Below are 20,419 nucleotides of genomic sequence, written 5' to 3'. Positions count from 1 at the left end.
TAGAATCGCCTCTGAGTGTTGTTCATTCCATCTTTAAAAAAAAAAAGGAACAGCTTACCCTTCCAAGATTAACCACTTCACCGGTATCACCATCGAGTCATACTCCATCTTGGGAGTCATCACAATCATCAGTATCTCATGACAGCATCTCTTGTAATAGCCAGTGAAAAAATGCATTAGTCTCCTCTCTTTCTCTCCGTCTCTCCGCCCCTCTCTCTGACACCAGCTCTTGGCAAACATAAAACTTTCTTCAGACAGAAAAAAAAAAAAAAAAAGTGCAGCCTTCGTCTGCTCTTTCACTGACATCACTGGCTTTATGCAGACCTCTGGGAGCTTTTGTAGAGCTTTAGCATTTTTGTAAATCAAAGGAATCCTGAGGCCCGTTAGGAGAAACGACTTTGCTGATCCTCTCACAACAGACTGCACTATCTGCATTTGTGGAGAGTTGGGCAAAGACCAAGAGCCGTCTCTTCCACTGCCACAAAAGAGCAGGTAGAGAGAGCCAAGCACACAGGCACTTTGCACAGAACACATTTAATCAAAGCAAGGCTTGCTGCGTTTACCATGGAGTAGCACATTATTCCGCACCGCATACATTCTCTGAGCAGCTGAAGTCATTACTTTCCTTCCTCCCCGACTACCCGCAATTTATTGTAAGAGGAACTCGCAGTAACTACAATATATTAAGTAATTACCTCACCAAAACATCACAATCGATTTCCGAAACCACTGCCATGGGCCAGTGAAATGTTGTGCATGCATTCTTACGGTAACTTCTGCCATGATGTGTTGATCTAACGTGGGAAAATAGGAAAGTTTTGCTTTCAGTTACCTCTTTTCTTCTCTCGCCACCTCATTCTCCTCTTTCCCCATTTCTTCCTTTCAACCCAAATTGAGGAGGCAGATGGCCACCCACCCCAACCTGCTCCTCTCAGATGTTTATTCATTTTATACTGGCTTTATTTTTATATATATATATATATATTATTTTTTGTGTTGTCAAGCGTTTGCTCCTTTTGGGAAGCTACTGTATGGGATTCTTTCACTAAAAGAAGGCAACGCCTTCAAATAAGCAGTGAGATTTCGCTCTGCTTCAGGTACACACCTATATGAGTTGTGTGCTCACAGTGATTTGCTTAGTTACTGGCTCGGCAGCAGTGAAAAATTCAACTACCGCACTACAGACCACTCTCTTTTTTGTCTCTTTCCCCCTTGGATGTTTTTCATTCCTGCCAGCTCACCAAAGGTCTCCACACTCAGCCAACCCACACTCTGCTTAACACATCTGTGTGACAAATATAAATCACAATTTTTCCTTTACCGAATTGGATCTTTTTTTCTTTCAGAGTCAGACTTTTATTTTGTCAAAGCTTGTGAAAGTCATTAGTACACTCTCAAACATTTTGGACTAGTTTCTCGCTGTATTTTCACGACCATGTGAAAACAAATCCTAATCCCACAGTGCTGTGCAGGGTGAATCCCTCACCCGGGCTCCAGGCCAGATAATAGCAGATACGATCTCAGGGTCAGAGTAAGGAGTCCAGATATTTGTTGTTACAAACAAAATTCCAATTTCCCTGGCATCAGACGCACCCATCTGTCAACGTGATTAGCTGGAGAGCGTGTGCTGTTTGATGGTTGCGTGGAAGATATTTTGTCTTCTGAGAATCCTGCCTTTTCACTCGTAAACGCAGAGCGAATCGCAGTCGGCACGTTTGTATGGAAGCAAATGTGGGTCATAGTCCAAATTTAATTGCATTAACAGAAATGCTTTTTCATTTTCAAAATGTAGCTCACGTTCACTCACGCATGCTGCAGGAAGCCGGAAAATCAACATCTTTGTCGCCAGAGAGGAATGAGTTGGAAAAAAACGCCTGTCCATAGTTTTCATTTTTTGGCCTGTTTTTGCACATTGAGACAAAACCTCAAAACACATGTTATTTTAAATATGTTTTATACAGTTCAAATTTAACATGCAAAATCGGGTGTTTATGTACGACTATAGCGTTCGATAATTTTTTAAAGGTGCATTATGTAATAAATCTGAAGCAACTGGCCATAAAATCCTCCTAATATGTCACAAAGACTGAGGAATAATGTTCATATAACAAACTGAACTCACCAACAACAACAGTACAGCCAAAATATTTGCATTAAAAAAATATTTTGGCGCCACCTACCGCCGTCTACCAATCATTGCAGTCAGCAGAGTCTCAGCTGCCGAGCAACCACGGGTTGCCAATTACGTCAGAAAACGAAACCTAAAAGACCTCATTATTTTGAATTTGAATGTAGTAACCTCTTTTGGCCACATTCTTACACATGGCACCTTCAAATAAAACGTATTGTTTTTTCTTCATTTTAAATGATGTTACGTTACAATTACGTTACTAAATTGTAAATAACTGCCAGAAAATCCTCAGGCTGCAATGGATACCTTGAAAGGTGTTATTCATTTTCTTAATAGCGTGGTTACATCGGTTATAATTAGGTAAATAGTGAAGGTTTGAGATTGGATATTCATGTGTGATGGTTAATGTAGATCATTCATTATTTGTATCTGTCCTCACAACTTTAGAATGACAAGAAGAATGTGTGTGTTTGTGTGTGTGGGGGCTGACGTGTGAAGTGTTATTCAGTTTGTAATGACCTTCCCGTCATTTGAATCCGTGTATTATCATTGCTGTGTCGTCATCAGCATGCAACTATCAGCTAATGATCCCACTGTGCTCGGAGCACTTCCTCCAATTTTTCCTCAGAATAAAGCTCTGCGGGTAAGTGGGCATTCTCGATGACAGTTCTAACATTTAATGGACTAATCTATCAATAATTCATGAAAAGGCTGCAGTAGCACATTGCATTGTCACATGTGCAGCGATACGGTCTCATACTTCCCGTGTCGAGATTTTGTATGCGCATTTTTTTTAAACCATCTTGCTTCAATTTAAAAGATGCCAAAAGAGAGTATGTTTATGTCGATGTATCTACCTACCATGGTCGCATGAGAACAAGATAATATAAAGACATAAACCATAATACTCCCCCAGCTTGATAAACACCCACTCTCTGTAAGATAAACTGCCGCTGATATTGTTTTTTCAAACTACTATGGCTTCCCAGGAGTAATGACTATATATGATTATATGTGACAGAAACCTGGTTATCTGGATATATATGTATATATAAATACTGTACATGGAAGAGAGCAGAAGACAATGACCAGACAGGAGACTCCATGAGACGCCATGCAGTTCACTTTATCATTCCAGGCACGTTTTCCATTTGTTTGTACACAAGTAACTGTTATTCCAGGACCATTATTCTGTTCGCAGTGCACATCTGAGCTCTTTTATTTGCCCACTCCTTCCAGTCAGCGTGGAAAACCAGCAACATTTCACACTGACGATGTTTACAGGAAGGGATGTTTTTCAGCCTATTTTCAGGAATGTTACTGGGCTGATGTGTCATCGATATCGAAAGAGCACCGAGTTGCTGCCAACAAAATATTTTTTATTTGTCTTGGAGTCAGAACTCGCATGCATGCTACTCTTATGTTTGACTTTAATGAGGATAATTATATTTCTGACGTCTTTACAGCAATCCTTACTTCAGATCCTACACGTTTTAAAGCTCTTCTTCACCATTAAAGGTTTCATCCGTGTATCTATAAGCGCACACGTGCACCTCTGATATCTAACTTGACCAAAAACGACACAATTACTGGACGTGACATGCTTTTCAATATGGTAGAATTCACATGCAGAGCAACAAACAAATCCAAAGTTTCTAAGATTTGAAAGCTGAGGAAATAAAATTTAACCGAAACATTTAATCTGGTAGATGAGTTCAATCTTGTTATTTTGAAAATGTTCATTCTTGAACATTTTCAAAATAACAAGATTGAACTCATTTAAACTCGTTTAAACCTTTACTCACTTTCTTTATATTTTAATGGTGCTCCAACTATGAGAAATGTATTGTTTGCAATCTACTTAGAAAAAACACTGAATAAATGGGTCTTAATGGAATATGTTTTGACGGTAAACATTGATCTATTTTCTATAAGGGTCCGTTCCAGCTGAACTCTCCCACGATTCACACCGTTTATCCAGTGGTGCTCTGTCAAGAAAATGTTCTGAATGATTATTATCACCTCTCTGAGTGTAATCCCCTGGATTCTCTTCGCTTTCTTTGGCATTTCATGTACCAGAATTTAGTTTGATGGGAAAGTAGACAATGCTCCCAGCTGTTTAAACCTGGTACAAATGAAAAATTAAGCAAAGAGTTGGAGGATTATTCCATTTTTTTCAGATTCTTGTTCCATAAACAGCAGTATAATCTTTTCTTACAGGAGAGGACCAGTTCCCACAATCGGAGTGAACTTTTCGGGGAGAAAAGAGATGCTGACTCAGTCATAATTTATGATGAAAGAAAATTTTTGGTGGATAAGATTTTTTGTTTGTTTTTTCAGAGGGCTTAACTGGCATACATCCAGGTCGGTAAAGAAACAGTTTTTTCCCCAGTTTGATTCCAGACATGGTCAAAGGCTTGCACAGAGCCTCGACCTCAAACCAGTATGATGCTGCATTCACACCAAAAGTAACGTAGACCTGGAATGAGTCGGCAAACAAAGTCAATGCAAAGCACGACTAGATTAAATCTGTGTCACTTGCACCAGACAACGGAAATTTTCCATGATTTCCAAGACAAGAATCACACAGTGGCACAAAATGTAGCTTCTGTTACTGGTCTGAACACAAACGAAGAACTTGAAATGTCACAAAAGTCAACTGACATTGAGATTCTTGGAGGACGAGTAAGACTGGGTGAAGAGGCAGTTGGGCAGTTGGACTACCAAGTAAGTACTAATGTCTTTCCCTTGATTTTTGAGAACAATTTACTGTGCATTAACCCGAGGCAAGTGGTCATGCGTTGTGTTTACTAATAATCCAATCCAATCCACTTTACTTATAGAGCACATTTAAAAACGACACTCCCAAAGTGCTGTACATCCATCCATCCATCCATCCATAGTCTATCTCTTTGGGGGTTGATGTGCCAATCTTTACCGACATAGGTCAATAGGCAGGGTCACACCCTGTACAATTCGCCAGTCCATCGCAGGACCACATACAGAGACAGACAACCATTTATTGTCATGCTCACTCTGTCAATTTAGAGTGTCCAAACCCACAAATCTGCATGTCTTTGGACTGTAGGAAGAAACCGCAGAACCTGTAGAAAACGCACACACACAGGGAGAACATGCAAACTCCATGCAGAAAGGCCCCTGTTCCGATCAACCTGGGTCTTCTTGCTCCAAAGGCAAGAGTGCTAACCACTACTACACCAACCATGCGGCACTAAGTGCTGTACAGTAACATTAAAATGAAAGACAACACAGGAAAAAATCCATTTAAAAAATGAGGAAAAAATGTATAAAATAAGTGAAACAGACAACGTCTAACATTCACAAGGCTATAAAAAAAAACAGAGAAAACAGCAGTTCTGCACAACACCAACAGTTCACACTGCATCAAAGTCCAAGGAGAAGAAGTTCGTCTTAAGAGGAGCTTTAAAAACAGGAAGTAGAGGAGCCGGTTGGAACAGTAACTCATTCCTGAGTTTGGGAGTGAAGGCTGCGAAAGACCGGTCTGACCCTCTGAGCTTCAGCCTGGTTCTGAGTACAGTCAGAAGCAGCTGATCAGCAGATCTGAGAGACCGCGATGGAGCGCAGCACTGAAGCAAGTCCGAGAAGCGGGCGTGGAGCAAGGCCATGTCGACATTTAAAAGCAAACAAAAGTATTTCGGAATTGATCCTGTAATACGCCGGGAACCAAAGAAGTGAGGCCAGAATCGGGTGTAATGTGCTTGTGTCACCATTGCAGCTTTGGGACGATGTCTTTGGAGATCTTACATACATGTTACATACCTAAATTAGCAACAGCCGATAATTGCAGGTAATTGTGTTATGGTGTGACATTTGCAGCACACTCTGGTGTTAATTACAAACAGGAAACATGGTTTCTTCACATTAGTCTTCGGGGGAAAGCCTCTCTACAGACCATAATATGCTGTGCACACACTGCCAGATCTTTACGAAGCCCAGACAGAGTTTACTGCCTGAGGCAAAACACAAATGACTGAGTACTAGTGTTCCACAGTCTGACAACAACGTGTCTGACAGTGATGACTGTCGGCAGCAGCTTCAGGGGAACATGAGTTGACAAAATATTAATGCCATGCTGAGTCACTACAGTAAGACTGTGTGGATATGTACTGCAGGAAATGCTTTAAACCACAAACTGATTTAAAGGCACCATATGTAAGAATGTGGCCAAAAACGGTTACTACATCATTCAAATTCAATATACCAAAGTCTTTTAGGTTTCGTTTTTACTGACGTAACTGGCAACCCGTGGTTGCTCGGCAGCTGAGACTCTACTGACTGCAATGACTGGTAGACGGTGGTAGGTGGCGCCACATGCCAAAACATGATAACAAACATGATTTGCAGTCTGCAAAATATTTTTTTTAATGCAAATATTTTGGCTGTACTGTTGTTGTTGGTGAGTTCAGTTTGTTATATGAACATTATTCCTCAGTCTCTGTGACACATTAGGAGGATTGTATGGCCAGTTGCTTTAGACTTATTACATAATGCACCTTTAAATATTATGTTACAAGTGAAAGATGGTTAAGCTACTTTTTTTTTTAGACAAAACAATCTACAATCGACATCTCACCTATTCCGCGCTCTAAAAGGAGGGTCAGAGCAGACTCTACCTGTTGAGGAGACTAAGGTATTTTGGAGTGCATGGTGAACTCCTCAAGACCTTCTACGACTTAGTAGTGGGATCAGCCTTCTTTTATGGAGTGGTCTGCTGGGACAGTAGTATCACAGCTACGGGCAAGAACAGGCTGAACAGACTGATTAAAAAAAAGCCAGCTCTGTCCTTGGATGTCCCCTTGACCCAGTGGAGGTGGTGGTAGAGAGGAGAATGGCTACCAAAGCTATCATCTCTGATGGACAATCTCTCTCACCCCCTGCAGGACACCACTGAGCAGCTCCTTCATGAAAGCTGTTAGACGGTAAAACAAGCACCGCTCTCAGTAGATCACACATAACCAGACTCCTCATCCCATTCGCAATATACTGTCTTTTTACAAAAGTGCAATATCAACATGTAATATCACATGCTCAATCTCTGTCTATAATGTAAATATCTAGTCCATACTGTTAATATTCTGGAAATTGTTGATTATGTACACTTTACATTATATTCTATTTAACTCTATTCAATTGTACTCTTGTAAATTCATGGTTATTATTTATTATCCTTATCATTACCGTCTTGCAGCTGTAACGCTGTAAATTTCTTACTGTACCAAACCAAACTGTACCATGATGGAAACATGGCTTTGTCCATCTGGTGCAATCTGTTAAATTTCTATGTGTCTCACCAGGAGGCCAAGGAGCAGTTTCCTGAACATTTTTGTTCTTACACCCAATCTGACACTGAGTCTATAACAGGAAATATAAGACACAGCATCTTATCCACACACACAAGCATAGAAAAGCACATATCACAGCAACACCGTGCTCCCTGTGTTCCCGCGAAGTCCATTCACAGGGAACGATTACCGATCTAACACTCCAATGTCACAGATTTGAAATAAACACAAACATATGAAACGGAAGTGTCTTTTCATTGTCTGAGCAACACCAAATGTCAGATCTATACACATTTTGACAAGTGTTTGATCATTTTAGGTAAACAAAAACAAAAAAACCCTATTAAATTACAGGAAAACATATTCATGTAGATTCTATGGATTTTAAAAGATCAAAGAAAAGCAAAAGTCATAGAAACCTTTTACAAGACGAGGTGTGTGTGTTTTTTTTATGTCCCTACTGCCTCACTGCAAAATGACACAAGTGAAATCACAGTGTGTCTGGAAAATCAATTTTACAATTTCTTGGCCTCAAGACATCACTGAGATGACCTGCTTCATCTTTCATACCTTCATCATCCAAGATAGATAAGAAAACCTATCAACGATATGACATGAAGGGAGCAAAGCCGCGAATTAAACAGCAGCGATGGCCATGTTGTAAAAAAGAATCTTCCCAAAGTATTAATAGAATCGATGTTAACACTTAATGTTGCCTTTGAGGGTTTGTTTAGTTTTTGAATAAAAATTCTACACATTGTTTTTTTTTTTGTTTTTTTTATTATTATTATTATTTATTGATTCATGTGATGTTGGATTCTCTAAAAAGTAAAACCTTGCTTTATAACCAAAACAAAAACCTATCTATATTTTGTAAAACATCACCTTAAGACAGAAAACTGATGTGAGAAAAGAAAAACTTAAATAGATATGCCAACATTTTAACTCCAGCTGATAAAATCTTGTTTCACCACAGTTCATTAAGAAAGCACGGCACAGAAATTGCACTTTTATCAAAGCAGCAACAAAACAAGGCAGACATTTTCCCAAATGAAAAGGTCACTGCACTGCTGCCGACAATCTAATGAAAGTTATGTTTCTAGCTTCTTTCACTTTAACGCCACTACATTTACTAAATAATGTGTGCATTTTTACACTGCTACATTTCCTCTAACTATCTTTGTTACTCGTTACTACCAAATAAAATCAGAAGAAGAGATGGTAATGGTGCATTTCTAGTCTTGATGTAGTTTTTTAATACTTTAACTTTTCAAACTTAAAGGGACACTGTGTAGTATTTATGGGTTTATATAACTCAAAATCCACTTTTTTATACATATTATGTGCTCCTGCATTGTCTAGTCGCTGTATAATAGTTTTTGTTTCATTTTCGTAGTGTTTCAAAAAGTCATGTAGCGGAAGTCCCGCCTCCACTCTCTACGAAGACGACATTTGACCGGCTGAGGATACCGTAGAGCTCAGGGAAGGGAGGGGGTGAGCAGAGGAGCAGTTTTTGTAAATTTCAGCCTCTCCTCTAGATGTCATTATAAACTACTTACTTCACCAAGTACATTGTACATCAGAAAATGACTTTGATAGTTAAGTACAGTCATGTACTTTTAGTTTTGTAATTTTTTTGCTCGAGGATTATTGTAAAATGTCACTAAAAGGCAATTAAAACTGTTATGAATTAGTAGATTACAGTATTTGTTTTAAATTAAGAGAAAGCAAGTATAACTTAAAAGGAACAGAGATCTATACTTTATTTAATTTACTCGTTTAATTTTGTGTATATTATTGAAATTTAGTTTTATATACTATGTAAATTGATTATGAAGGGTTGATTATAAATAAGATTAGTCTTCATTCTGCTCCTTTTCATTTAAGACTTGGACACATTCGTGTTTATATTGAATGTTTATTTAAATGTAATAAATAAACTAAACTTAACTAAAATGTGACTTCTACCACGTCAAGTTCTGATAAGATACTTGTACTTTTACTCAAGTATTGGTTTTACGTACTTAACACAAGACTGGAGTTTAGATACTGTATATGCAACTGGACTTGCTTTAGTTCCTTTGAGGACATTTCTGGTATCAACAATCTACCAGAGACACAATTTAATCCAATTTCTCAATTACAATCCAGGTGAGTCTTGTACAGATGTATTAGTTTAATGTCATTCAGGAACCCTTTGAAATCACTGAAACAAAACGTTGTTTCCTGTGAATCACATATTAGCATATACAGTGGATAAGCTGACGAGGCAACAGACAACTCTCATGAACCGAGCAGTTTTGCATGGTCACTGCAATAAAGATGTAAAGAAGCAGCAGGACAACTATAAGTGTGCAGGTTCTTTTCCTTGGAGCACAGTCTTGTGTTATTTCATAAATGAGCCGCCCCCTTCCATGAAAACCACCCCTGCTGAGAGTGACGCGTGTGGGTTGGGAACAAGAATTATAGCAGATTAGTGATGGGAAATTTGACACGACTCAATGAGCCAGATCATTTGCCTCAGCTCTGCAACGTAATCTGTCTCTTCCGCATATCAAATTGGTCTTAATTTAGTACTGCTTCCTTTTTTTTTTTCTGCAAACAATTCTATTATTGTTCATATACGGCGCAATTAACGGTCGTACAAGTGACATAAGAAAGATGGGAAACAACAATGCACACCCAATTATCAGATGCCTTCCTTCCTCTGCATCACAGAGAACTGTCAGCACGAGCCCAAAAGAATAAAGAGAAAACAAATTGTATTGTAAGAGCTGTACTAAACTGTAAGTCAACTAAATAGGAAAACATGTCTTAGCTCTTTCTCCTAACCCTACCCCTGCAACTCAGGAAGTGGCATAAATAGATTCTTTATCGCAGAGCACTGATATGGTCTATTCATTTGGACCAGTGCATAATATGTTTTACTTTGGCACCATGTAATCACGCTGAAGTGAGCACTTGCTGTGCAATAGCGCTGTAAAGTGAGAGCTATTCCCTCACAGACAGTGTATTAAGTGATTTCCAATGGCAACCTATTATCCTATTTGTCTAAGACAAATAGTTAGCTCTAAAAAAGAAGGTGTTGTTAAGCAGACGCTGCGATTGTAGAATGAATCTATTAATAATGTTAGACATGGTGTATGTGAGATCCAAACAATAATAAACTATATGAAGATATAAGGTAAGGTGGTAATTGGTGGTAATATTGTTATCATTCTTAGGGCGCATTCACACCAGAATTCACACCTAAATTGAATCCTAGTTTGTTTGGACTTTGGAAAGTCCGGTCCATTTGGGGAGGTGTGAATGCGCAACCGGACTCCGATCCACCTAAAAACGTAGGTCTCGGTTCGATTGTTCGAAGCGAACAAAAATGCAGAAAGCGGACTACAACAGCAGGGCATTGTGGGTAACAGGCGAGGAGGGGAATACGTTATTCAAGAGGTTTGGTTTAGGTTAAAGAGCAAAAGTGGGGACCGGCTGAATGTTGCAACCCCCAACTGAACAGAGTCTAGCAGACTATTGTGTTGGTGTGTGTTGGACCATAAGTTTAAGTTTAATAACACACTCACATTTAGCATGTGACATGTTAATGTATTGCTGCAAACAATACCACTATATGCTGTTCTATGGTGACCTTTTTTTTTTTTTTTAAACTGGATATTATTTCCAGAATTTAAAAAAAATTATAATTTAGTTTGATTTGAAAGCCAAGACCATCGTACATACTATTACATGTGTCTATTCCATACTGTTCCAAATCACTCCTCAAGAATAAAAAACTAATAATTACATCACATGCACTGTATGTTCACATGGGGCAGGAAATGGGATGTCCTCATTACGATCAGAGATAGTCAGTCACCCTGATCTCTTTAGCCTGATCTTTTGTGCCAGTGGTATTTACTTCATATTACCCGTATTTGATTAAATTGGTCATATATAATAAAAGGCCACTCTCTCTCTCTCACACATACCCACACACACACACCCTCTCTCACTCGTGGAGACACAGATGTTTCACCTCTCATCCAAGAAGCTTCTTCAGTTCTGAAGTAAATAAGCCTCTTGGATCTTGGAACATCTTCAGCTTTACTCAAGTAAATCCAGTAGCCAAGAGCGAACTCCTTTGACTGGGATTTGCCGGGCTTGCTTCATACTGAAGAGTCCTATCATTTAGTCGAGTGCAGAAAAGTAGTTGAAGTATATATAAAACTTATAGATTATTATTTGCCACGGTAAAATCCCAGGTTAAACAAAGCAGGAGCACCAAAGGAGAAAAATATAAATCAGGAGATAAATAAAAACATTTAATCTGGAAATTGTGACTCTGAGTCGACTCATAACAGTAGAAAGATAGAAACTAAAATGGTGTTGCTTTTGCCATTATTATGAATTTACTGTCAGCGTCAACTATGAACAAGTTCCAGCCAGAAACAAAAGTCAGTGAAATTGATTTTCCAGGAGGTTTGCAGCAGCAACCACGGGTATATTCTTCTGAGGGGTGTTTGGGTGTCGTCCTTGACAGATTTAAAGGGATTATGAATTCACCTCGGGGGCAACATAAGTACATGAGCATGTATATTGCAGTCAAACACACCAAGACTCCTTCAGAAGACGCAAAAGGAACAAAAGGTGAGAGTCCAGCTTACTCGAAAAAGACACGACGGGATACAATAAAACACAGGAGCAAAACACACAGCACAGTCACACAAACAGACGCACACTACTGCACAAACATGCAAACAGCCCCCTGTGATCAAAGCAATCGGTGCAGGGGAAATCATGTTTTCCACCTCCATTATCAATTGAAATACAAAAGAACTGTCAGAGCGAAAGAATGTCACTCTCTGCTTGTGACATCCTCGGTTTATTTACGATGCAGTTTGGTGATTCTTCCCTGCTGGATTCCTGTCATCTCGGATTGTTCAGACTTGAAAAGCGGCACACTTTTCGCAAACCCCATGGCGACGATCACAAAATAGGCAACCAACTGCCTGATTTGAATTTTAAGGCAGGTGACATTTAAATCACAGTGAGAAGTGTGTTCATGTGAAAAAAATTCATTTGTCAGATGATTATTACAGCCCTACCTGTATGCTTAGAAGCCCACAATGTAAATTCAGGTTAACTTGCCTCATTGTCCATCACTTATCGTTTATAATCGATGTGATCAAATGAATAGTATTTTCATATTCCGTTGCCTGAAAATGTGCCGTCACTTTGTGTTTATTGAAATTCAGTCAGGAGTATTTAGACTATTTTTTTTCCCCTCATGTTTTGACTGAGTAATCCAACGAGGGCTGAACGATTCTGAATCATTATCTAATTGTGATTATTTTGAGGGAACATAATTAGATAATTACATAATGATTCTCATTTATATTTGAATAACATATCTTAAATGATCACTGTGTGATATTTGTTGCAGATCTGGGAGAAACAAAGATGCTTTCTTCAGTCTGTTGAATGTCATGTGTATATAGGTCAGGAAAATAGTACATTTAAAATGGTAATTTGACACACATGTTGGCTTTAAGAAATATTGAAAATTGCAGGATTATTGATTGAAATGTTGATGAACTGTTCAGCCCTAAATGGGACACAATTTGTTTAATGAAGCAGTCAAAATAATGACAAATGAATTCGAAGTAGAGACTTCCAGATTTAATTAGAGGAGTTTAACACAACTACTGTGTTATCCTTGTAAGAATTGAAGCCGATTCAAACTCTGCACCTCCAGAGTGGCCTTTCATCATCAAGGCTTCAATACAATTTGATTTGCAAGATTATATTAGAACAGAATGGCTCCTCACTATTGAATTTCTTACAGCAGAGCCCGAGTAAGTACGAGCTGCCTTGATGGATAGTGATAGTGATCGTGATGATGGTCTGAACTGCTCCTGTGCTTGTTTGTTTGTTTGTTTGTTTGTCTTACCGTGCGGCTGGTAGTCCACAGAAATGTCCGAGGGGGCCTGCAGCACGGCTGATCTGCGGTAAACCACATGGACCCTGCCCTGGTCCTCCAGCTCCTGAGTGCCTCGCTCTAGCGGCTCGATGAAGTACTCGTCTGAGTCGGTGCGGATCATCCCAGCCTGCAACGCAAGACCAAGTCAGTGTGTAGTAGGGCTGAACGATATGGACAAAATTTCATATCTCGATATTCATTACAGATATCTCGATATCGATACGATACGATACGATATGACTACAGGTTCGGTGAAAACCAAGCATTTTTCAGAAAAATAAAAACATTATACAAAAGACTGTGGAAACTTTCCACAAGGAAAGTGCAGTTTTATTGATGAGTACTCACTGCCAGTCTAACATAAAGTTACCAAAGAATAAATAAAAAATAATTTTTCATCATCATCACATATTTTACTGCAGCTCCGCTTTAATGTTCGATGCGTTATCAGTCATCACGCAAACCTGTTGGTCCTCCTTCAAGTCCCAGTCTGCTAACCGTTAGCAGCTAACCGTTAGCTGCTAACCGTTAGCAGCTAACCGTTAGCAGCTAACCGTTAGCAGCTAACCGTTAGCAGCTAACCGTTAGCAGCTAACGCACCTCTCGTCTCCTGCGCTATATTATCACCTGTTTTCTTTCTTTTTTTTTAATTTTCCCACTGTATGTCATGTGTGTGAGTGTGCGTCTCAGTCTCCGTCTCCCTCCCGCCCTCCTATGTTTGTCATTGGTTTGCTTCAGCTGTCGATCCACAGCAAGCATGAAATAAGGTTTGTGATTGGCTGGCCGTAGTGGTGCATTCAAGGGCAATCGTAAAAAAGATGTTTATTTCGACTGCCGGAGCTGTACATGCAGGGCGAGCGCGGGGGAAAATCCATATCGTTTATATCGTCGCTTTTTCGATATTAATATCTTGAATGTTCATATCTCGATATCGATACGATAACGATATATCAGCCCTAGTATGTAGTCAAGTCATCATCATCAGTCAATCATTTAAATGACCAGATTGCAGTTCTACAGTTTAACGTTAAGTAATATAACGTAATTAAACATAAATATAATAGCGCTTTATAATTATAATATATATAATTATAATAATTTTGGCCATTGTTCTTACCTTCTAATTACTGATTAATACCAAGTAACACATTTCTGTTACCATATATTTACTGGGTAAATAAGCTAGTAATTGGGGGCTGTAGCTACCTGCTTATTACCAGCTTATAACCCAATAACACACTAAAATACACCATATAGAATCCAGGTAAATACCCAGTGTTTTTTTATTTACACTTACTGGTCTGTATCCAGTAATGTCCAATAAACTTTTTTTAATTTAACAAGCTTAGTCACTCCTGGATTAAAACCATCAACTGTAATTCATTGCGGGCCGCCAGAAATGTTTCTGCGGGCCGCCAGAAATGTTTCTGCGGGCCGCCATTGGCCCCCGGGCCGCACTTTGAGAACCAGTGCTCTAAACAATCTCCACTCAGATCGGCCTCACCAGCATCAGGACTTTGTGACAAGAATGTGAATGGAAGTTATCTGGACATACACGGCAGGATGAAGGTGTAAAAGGGGTGAAAAAAATGACTCCTTTATATCACGTTCATTTTTCAGTTGGACAGATATCCTGATGTATCGCTAAGTAATATATTGTTGTTATCATGGAACTACCGGTACTTTTTGTACACAAGTAGAGAGACTGACTGAATGGAAACAGACACAGAGTAAAGGATGTGAACATGCAAGGCTCCCAAGGGTAACAACAGTACTTCAGAAATGTCGGTATTTATTTATTCTAAAGAACCAAGCAGCAAGAGAAATAGTCAACAGGAATTCCAATGCCATGTCTTATCCTTCATGATCTTTTTAACACCAATAATTATGCCGTGGTTCATTGGATTAGGCTGTGATTTTATTTTGTGACACAGAAACAGGTTGTTCGTTTTATTTACCGACAAACTTTGTGTTTGCAATTACCAGGCGGCGGTTACCAGCAGCTGCAGGTAGTGAACGCAAAGCTCCATATCATTAGTGACATATTGGTAGAAAATTGCCTCATGATGGCAACCTGCCACACACAGATTTCCTGCAATATGAAGCGAGTCATGTCCGTAGTTAAGGGAGATACACGATTCGCACACAGCTGTCCAGCTTAACACACTGAATGCACAGCTTATTCAATTCAAACCATGAAGCATAGCAGGCGCAAAAACACACCATTTAAACATCTGTCCTACATGTGAATGAGTGCTTCACGTAGATGGCCTTAAAACGTGTTGTGAATTCATCTCTTGTGACCACATGACCCTGGATCGGGGGCTTCCGCTGCTCTGTATTAACCCTTAAACACCGAGCGTATGGAAAACGACACGTTTGCACAAGCGCACTTTGCATTACTGTAATTACTTGACGGTTTGTGCCATTGAAAAAATTGCAAGTCGAAGCCACCATGTGGTTATTGTGGTAATTTCTCTCATGTTGTTGCAGGAAGCCGGCGAATCAGTGTCTTTGTCACCAGAGAGGAGAGAGTTGGAAAAACACCTGTATTCTGTTTCCATTTTTTGTCCTGTTTTTGCACACTGAGACAAAGACTCAAAGAAATTTATTATTATTATTATTATTACTATTATTATTGTTATTTTAAATATGTGTTATACTGTGTACAAATTTCAAACTTATAGCTACAGTGTTTTTCGAAATAAAACGTCTCGTTTTTCTTCATTTTAAACTGTTAAGACAATATTCTAACATGCAGTAAATTGTAAACTGTTAATCTGGAAAAATGGTCAAAAGCACCTACTCACAGGACATTTTCTGGCCCTTTTATGGTTAAACTAATCAAAAACAAGTCAATTTTCAAGTGTTAAAGAGTTAAAATACATTCACGTCAAGACTGTTCCCGAAAACAAAATTATGTTTCAAATGAGTCTGACTGTCCAGATGTGTCTGACGCCAACGTGTGCGAGTGTGTTCATGTCCAAGTGACAGAGAAAGAGAGATGACATCAGCTGAGGAGGTGGTCTTTCATTTTTCCTGAGAAGAATGTATTGTGTTATTATTCATGATCAGGAATGTGGCCACGCGTCCAAATGTGGTTGCATTCAGGCCAGATTGGGTACATTCAGACGTGTATTTAGTGCAATCTGGAAGGGATATGACTCTGGTACGATAAGTGATATGACTCAGGACAGGGATGAGATTAGAGGAACACGTCCTGCATCCTCGTTGACCCTTTAAAATCTAAAAGGACACATTAAACTCACTGCCCAAGCATCCCATCATGGATTACAACAATATAATAATAATTAAATTGTGCTTCTAATGATGTTTTTATTAAGCTTCTTAAATGTGAATATTTTCAGGTAAATAGGAAAATAATCTACAGATTAATTGATAATAAAAATAATTATTAGTTGCAGCTCCAAATAAGTTTTTCTGTATGTTTTTAATTACTATGTTATGTTGCTATGTTACTATATCATAGTGCTGTGCAAAAGGTTAACGCACTTTAAAGCACGACACGTTTCCATGACGACGCGAATGACGTCATGTTTACATGTTTACGAAGTCCAGGCACCTTTTACCAGTTAGCTCCGTTAGCAGCATTAGCTCCTTTTAGCGCCGGTTAGCACGCCTACAGTGGAACTAGAGCAGTCTGTTTATTAAACCAAAAGAGCAGCGCTACAAATAACCAGCGTAACTGTGCACTGTGCATGTGTGCCTCTGTTTTTAAAGTTTAGCGCTACTTTAGAGACTCATTTTAACAACCCGGAGTCACATAAACATGACGTCACGCAAGTCTTTTTCCGGTCAGTCGTCATGGAAACGTGTTGATGCTGTTAAACGCCGTTAAACGCTGTTGACGCGTTAACGTTTGACAGCACTATGTTTTCTATGTCATAAAAACGTTAATATTGTCAACTTTTTTTCTTTACATATCAAAACAATCACTTTTAATGTGAAATTATGTGAAATATCATCAAAAATTTTATTATTTCCATGTCTTTTTCTCAAAAAGTTGACTGCACCGGCCCCTTACTGACCAAACTAGGCACTCAGTGGCCCCCACGTCATTTGCGTTTGAGACCCCTGGTCTAATCCATTCACTAACGTTGTGACAGTGAACATCGACTCAAGCAGCGGCTACTCACTCGTTCTTCCGCAACCCGAAGTGCACAGAGGAGCTGAAGAACTTTTATGCACCACAGCCAAATGCATGCTGTTGTGGATATGCCACATTCAGCCTTTTTAGCATTACTAATGTTGACACTGTTTCCACCAATTAAACCATGTTTTATTGAATGCATCCATTTCATCCACAAGTTCTCACATTGGGGCGAAATTCATCTACTCTGTGCCTCAGCCATGATTTTCCCTCCATCAGTCGATGATCAATGAATATGTTTCTGTGTTTGTTTGTTTTTAACTTAAAAGCAAAAGCTGCACCAAATTAATTGTGATTCTTTTTTTTTTTTGGTGAACTGGCGAGGGACGTGCATGAGCATGGTTTTATAAATGAGAATGTTTAAGCACTTTCCGTGTTTTGAACATACGCCAAGTGAATCCCATGCAGTTTTCTGAATGAGGGCCCAGGTTCGAACGGGCTCATTATAGCTGCTGGAATTCCACTTTTAGCGCTACACAAACAACTGTGCTCCCCAAATGGTATAAGAAAACAGATCACAAATAAGGTTTCAGTCTTGTTTAAAGTCTAAATTAATTAACAACATAGATGCAATGCCAATAGTCACAGACTTAATATATTTGCCGAATACATTTGTCACTTCGCTGCTGCAACAGCCATCCCTGTTTGGCAGAAGGAGCGCTACCCATTTTAAGTTTTAACAATTATGTTTATCGATTTAAAAGCAAGTTGCCTTGAAAAAAAAAAAAAAACTGTTACTGTGCACCTGTGCCCAGACAGAGACGCCTCTCACAGAGCTCCAGAGGAATTCTTTCCAGCTCTTGTTTGGCCAGTCATTTGGTCCAGCTCCTTTGCTACAGTCCACAGGCCTTGGCCCAGGCCCTGGCCTCTACATTAACACTGTCTGACTGTGCACATATGGTACTGTGCAAACGTCAGGCACCGACGACTGCAGCAGAAAAAATTCAGCAGCCATAATGATTAGATTTTGTTGTAGTTCAAGAGGACCTGATTTTTTCTGGCAAAACAAGGAGGTTTGATTCTACTCATGCATGCACCTTGTTCAATCCCATTATTCAGGGATAAGAGAGAATAAATGAGAAAACATATCAATTTCAATGGCTGTCCAAGAGCTCCGTCTTCTGTCCATCACTTATCCACAGTGTAATAAAAAACGAGAGACATTAAAAACCCAAGCACATATGCAGATATTCTGCCTTGCGCTGTTGCTCACTTCACATATGTAAATCCTCTGGATCTGATATTGGACTAAAAGAAAAAAAATATGCAAATCCAAAGACACTGTCGAACAGTATATTTAATATATGACATCCTATTTATATTTAAATAAGGTCTGCATTTGACACATAAACCTCATCTCAACATGAATGAAGGAGGTGGCAGTGAAGAGTTGATTTATTATACATGTTAAAGAGAGCAGTATTGGTTTGGTTCAAAACACATTTTCTTGCATGGATCAACAACTATCAGACTAAAGAACTAAAGTTTGTGTAGAGGGAATGTTTTAACTGAACCATATTTGCCCCCTAATTACTCACACAGATTTTACCTATTCCTTGATCAGTGTCAATTCCCCAGCAACAGTGGAATTAAGAAATGAGGCCAGCAGGTGATCTAGGCTGAATTGTTCCTGGGGGTCAGGGGTTAACATGAGTCAAAACTCTGCCTCCTCCATCAATCACGCTCCACCGAAGCTGAGGTTCTTCCTCTTTGATCGTTATATCACGCTGCGATAATAATCCTAGGTCTTGAGGATCAACAAAGAAAAACAGAGGCAATGGGGCAGATGAAATGACTGTATAATTAATAGGCCATGGTGTGAAGAAAGATGGTGACAATAATGTTAATGGTGAGGATAATTAAGAGGCCAGAGAAGGCTAAGCTTCCGCAAACTGATCATGGAAATATTATAACACTTTTTATAAATGACCTTCTAATTGTTGTTATTATGCAAATTACATGTTGGTCAGAGATTGCTCATACCTACATCCACCTGATTTATTATAAGAGGGAATACACACCACCCAACCCACAGGAATATGTATAAAAGAGGACCCATTCTGATGGCCATGCACGGTATCGGGGGCATTTTGTGCCAGCACACGATACTAAAACACCTTAACCACATCGCCTACGCCTGCATAAAGACTGAAAAACACGTGTCCGATACACGTGCATACAGACACGCGTATTGTGAGTACACCAAATAATGAAGTGTGACGGGTGATGAAGTGTAATGCCACGTGCGCCTGTGTGCACGCTCATCGCGATGTACTGACCCCCAAATTTTCATTGTATTTAAATGATTATTGTACGTGCACACTGTCCTGGAGAAAAGAAAAAAAACAGTGGCAGTATCGAGAGTTGGAGAGATGAGTGTTGTCATTAAGATCTGCTTATGCTTCAAATTCAACCACCTTGACTAACCGTTTCAAGATTGACGACGTGGTATTCATTGACGATCATCTACTACCTCGGCAATGCTGGAAAATAGGACGAGTTCAGGAAATATTTTCCAGACGAGACGGGAGAGTCCGCTCATGCGCCGTTATATAATATCATTATATAACCTCGAACTGAATTCAATTATTCTGCTGAAGAACATTTCCATGTTCGTCGTGGTGCTGATCCTCATTTGAGGATCCAGCACCACGGACAGCACTACGCCAAACCTGCACCACACCCGGTTCCGCCCCGTCCGCTGCTGTGGGAAGCGTCTGTGGAAGTAGCTGCGATCGAAAAAGTTTTTTTTTTTTTTTCTCTCTCCCGTTTTTTTATATCTAACGTGATTCTCATGAAATCGTGGTTTCAAAAATTTCAAA

At 39.3% G+C, this 20,419-nt stretch overlaps 1 protein-coding gene across 1 annotated transcript in view; it reads right to left on the bottom strand.

Moving 5' to 3' along the window:
* The window catches only part of adamts3 (ADAM metallopeptidase with thrombospondin type 1 motif, 3), a gene marked incomplete at its 5' end in the record, with an annotated part of 149,063 nt that overhangs the window by 103,887 nt on the left and 24,757 nt on the right, over positions 1 to 20,419 (bottom strand). The window contains one exon of the mRNA XM_083904897.1: positions 13,397 to 13,553. Within this exon, the coding sequence (XP_083761023.1) occupies positions 13,397 to 13,553 (157 nt within the window). The remainder of the gene's footprint in view (positions 1 to 13,396; positions 13,554 to 20,419) is intronic.

The sequence above is a fragment of the Microchirus variegatus genome (assembly GCF_963457635.1).
Source record: "Microchirus variegatus genome assembly, chromosome: 18".
NCBI classification, from domain to species: Eukaryota; Metazoa; Chordata; class Actinopteri; order Pleuronectiformes; family Soleidae; genus Microchirus; species Microchirus variegatus.
Note: the sequence above shows the minus strand (reverse complement) of the source record. Positions and strands in the feature narration are given on the sequence as shown.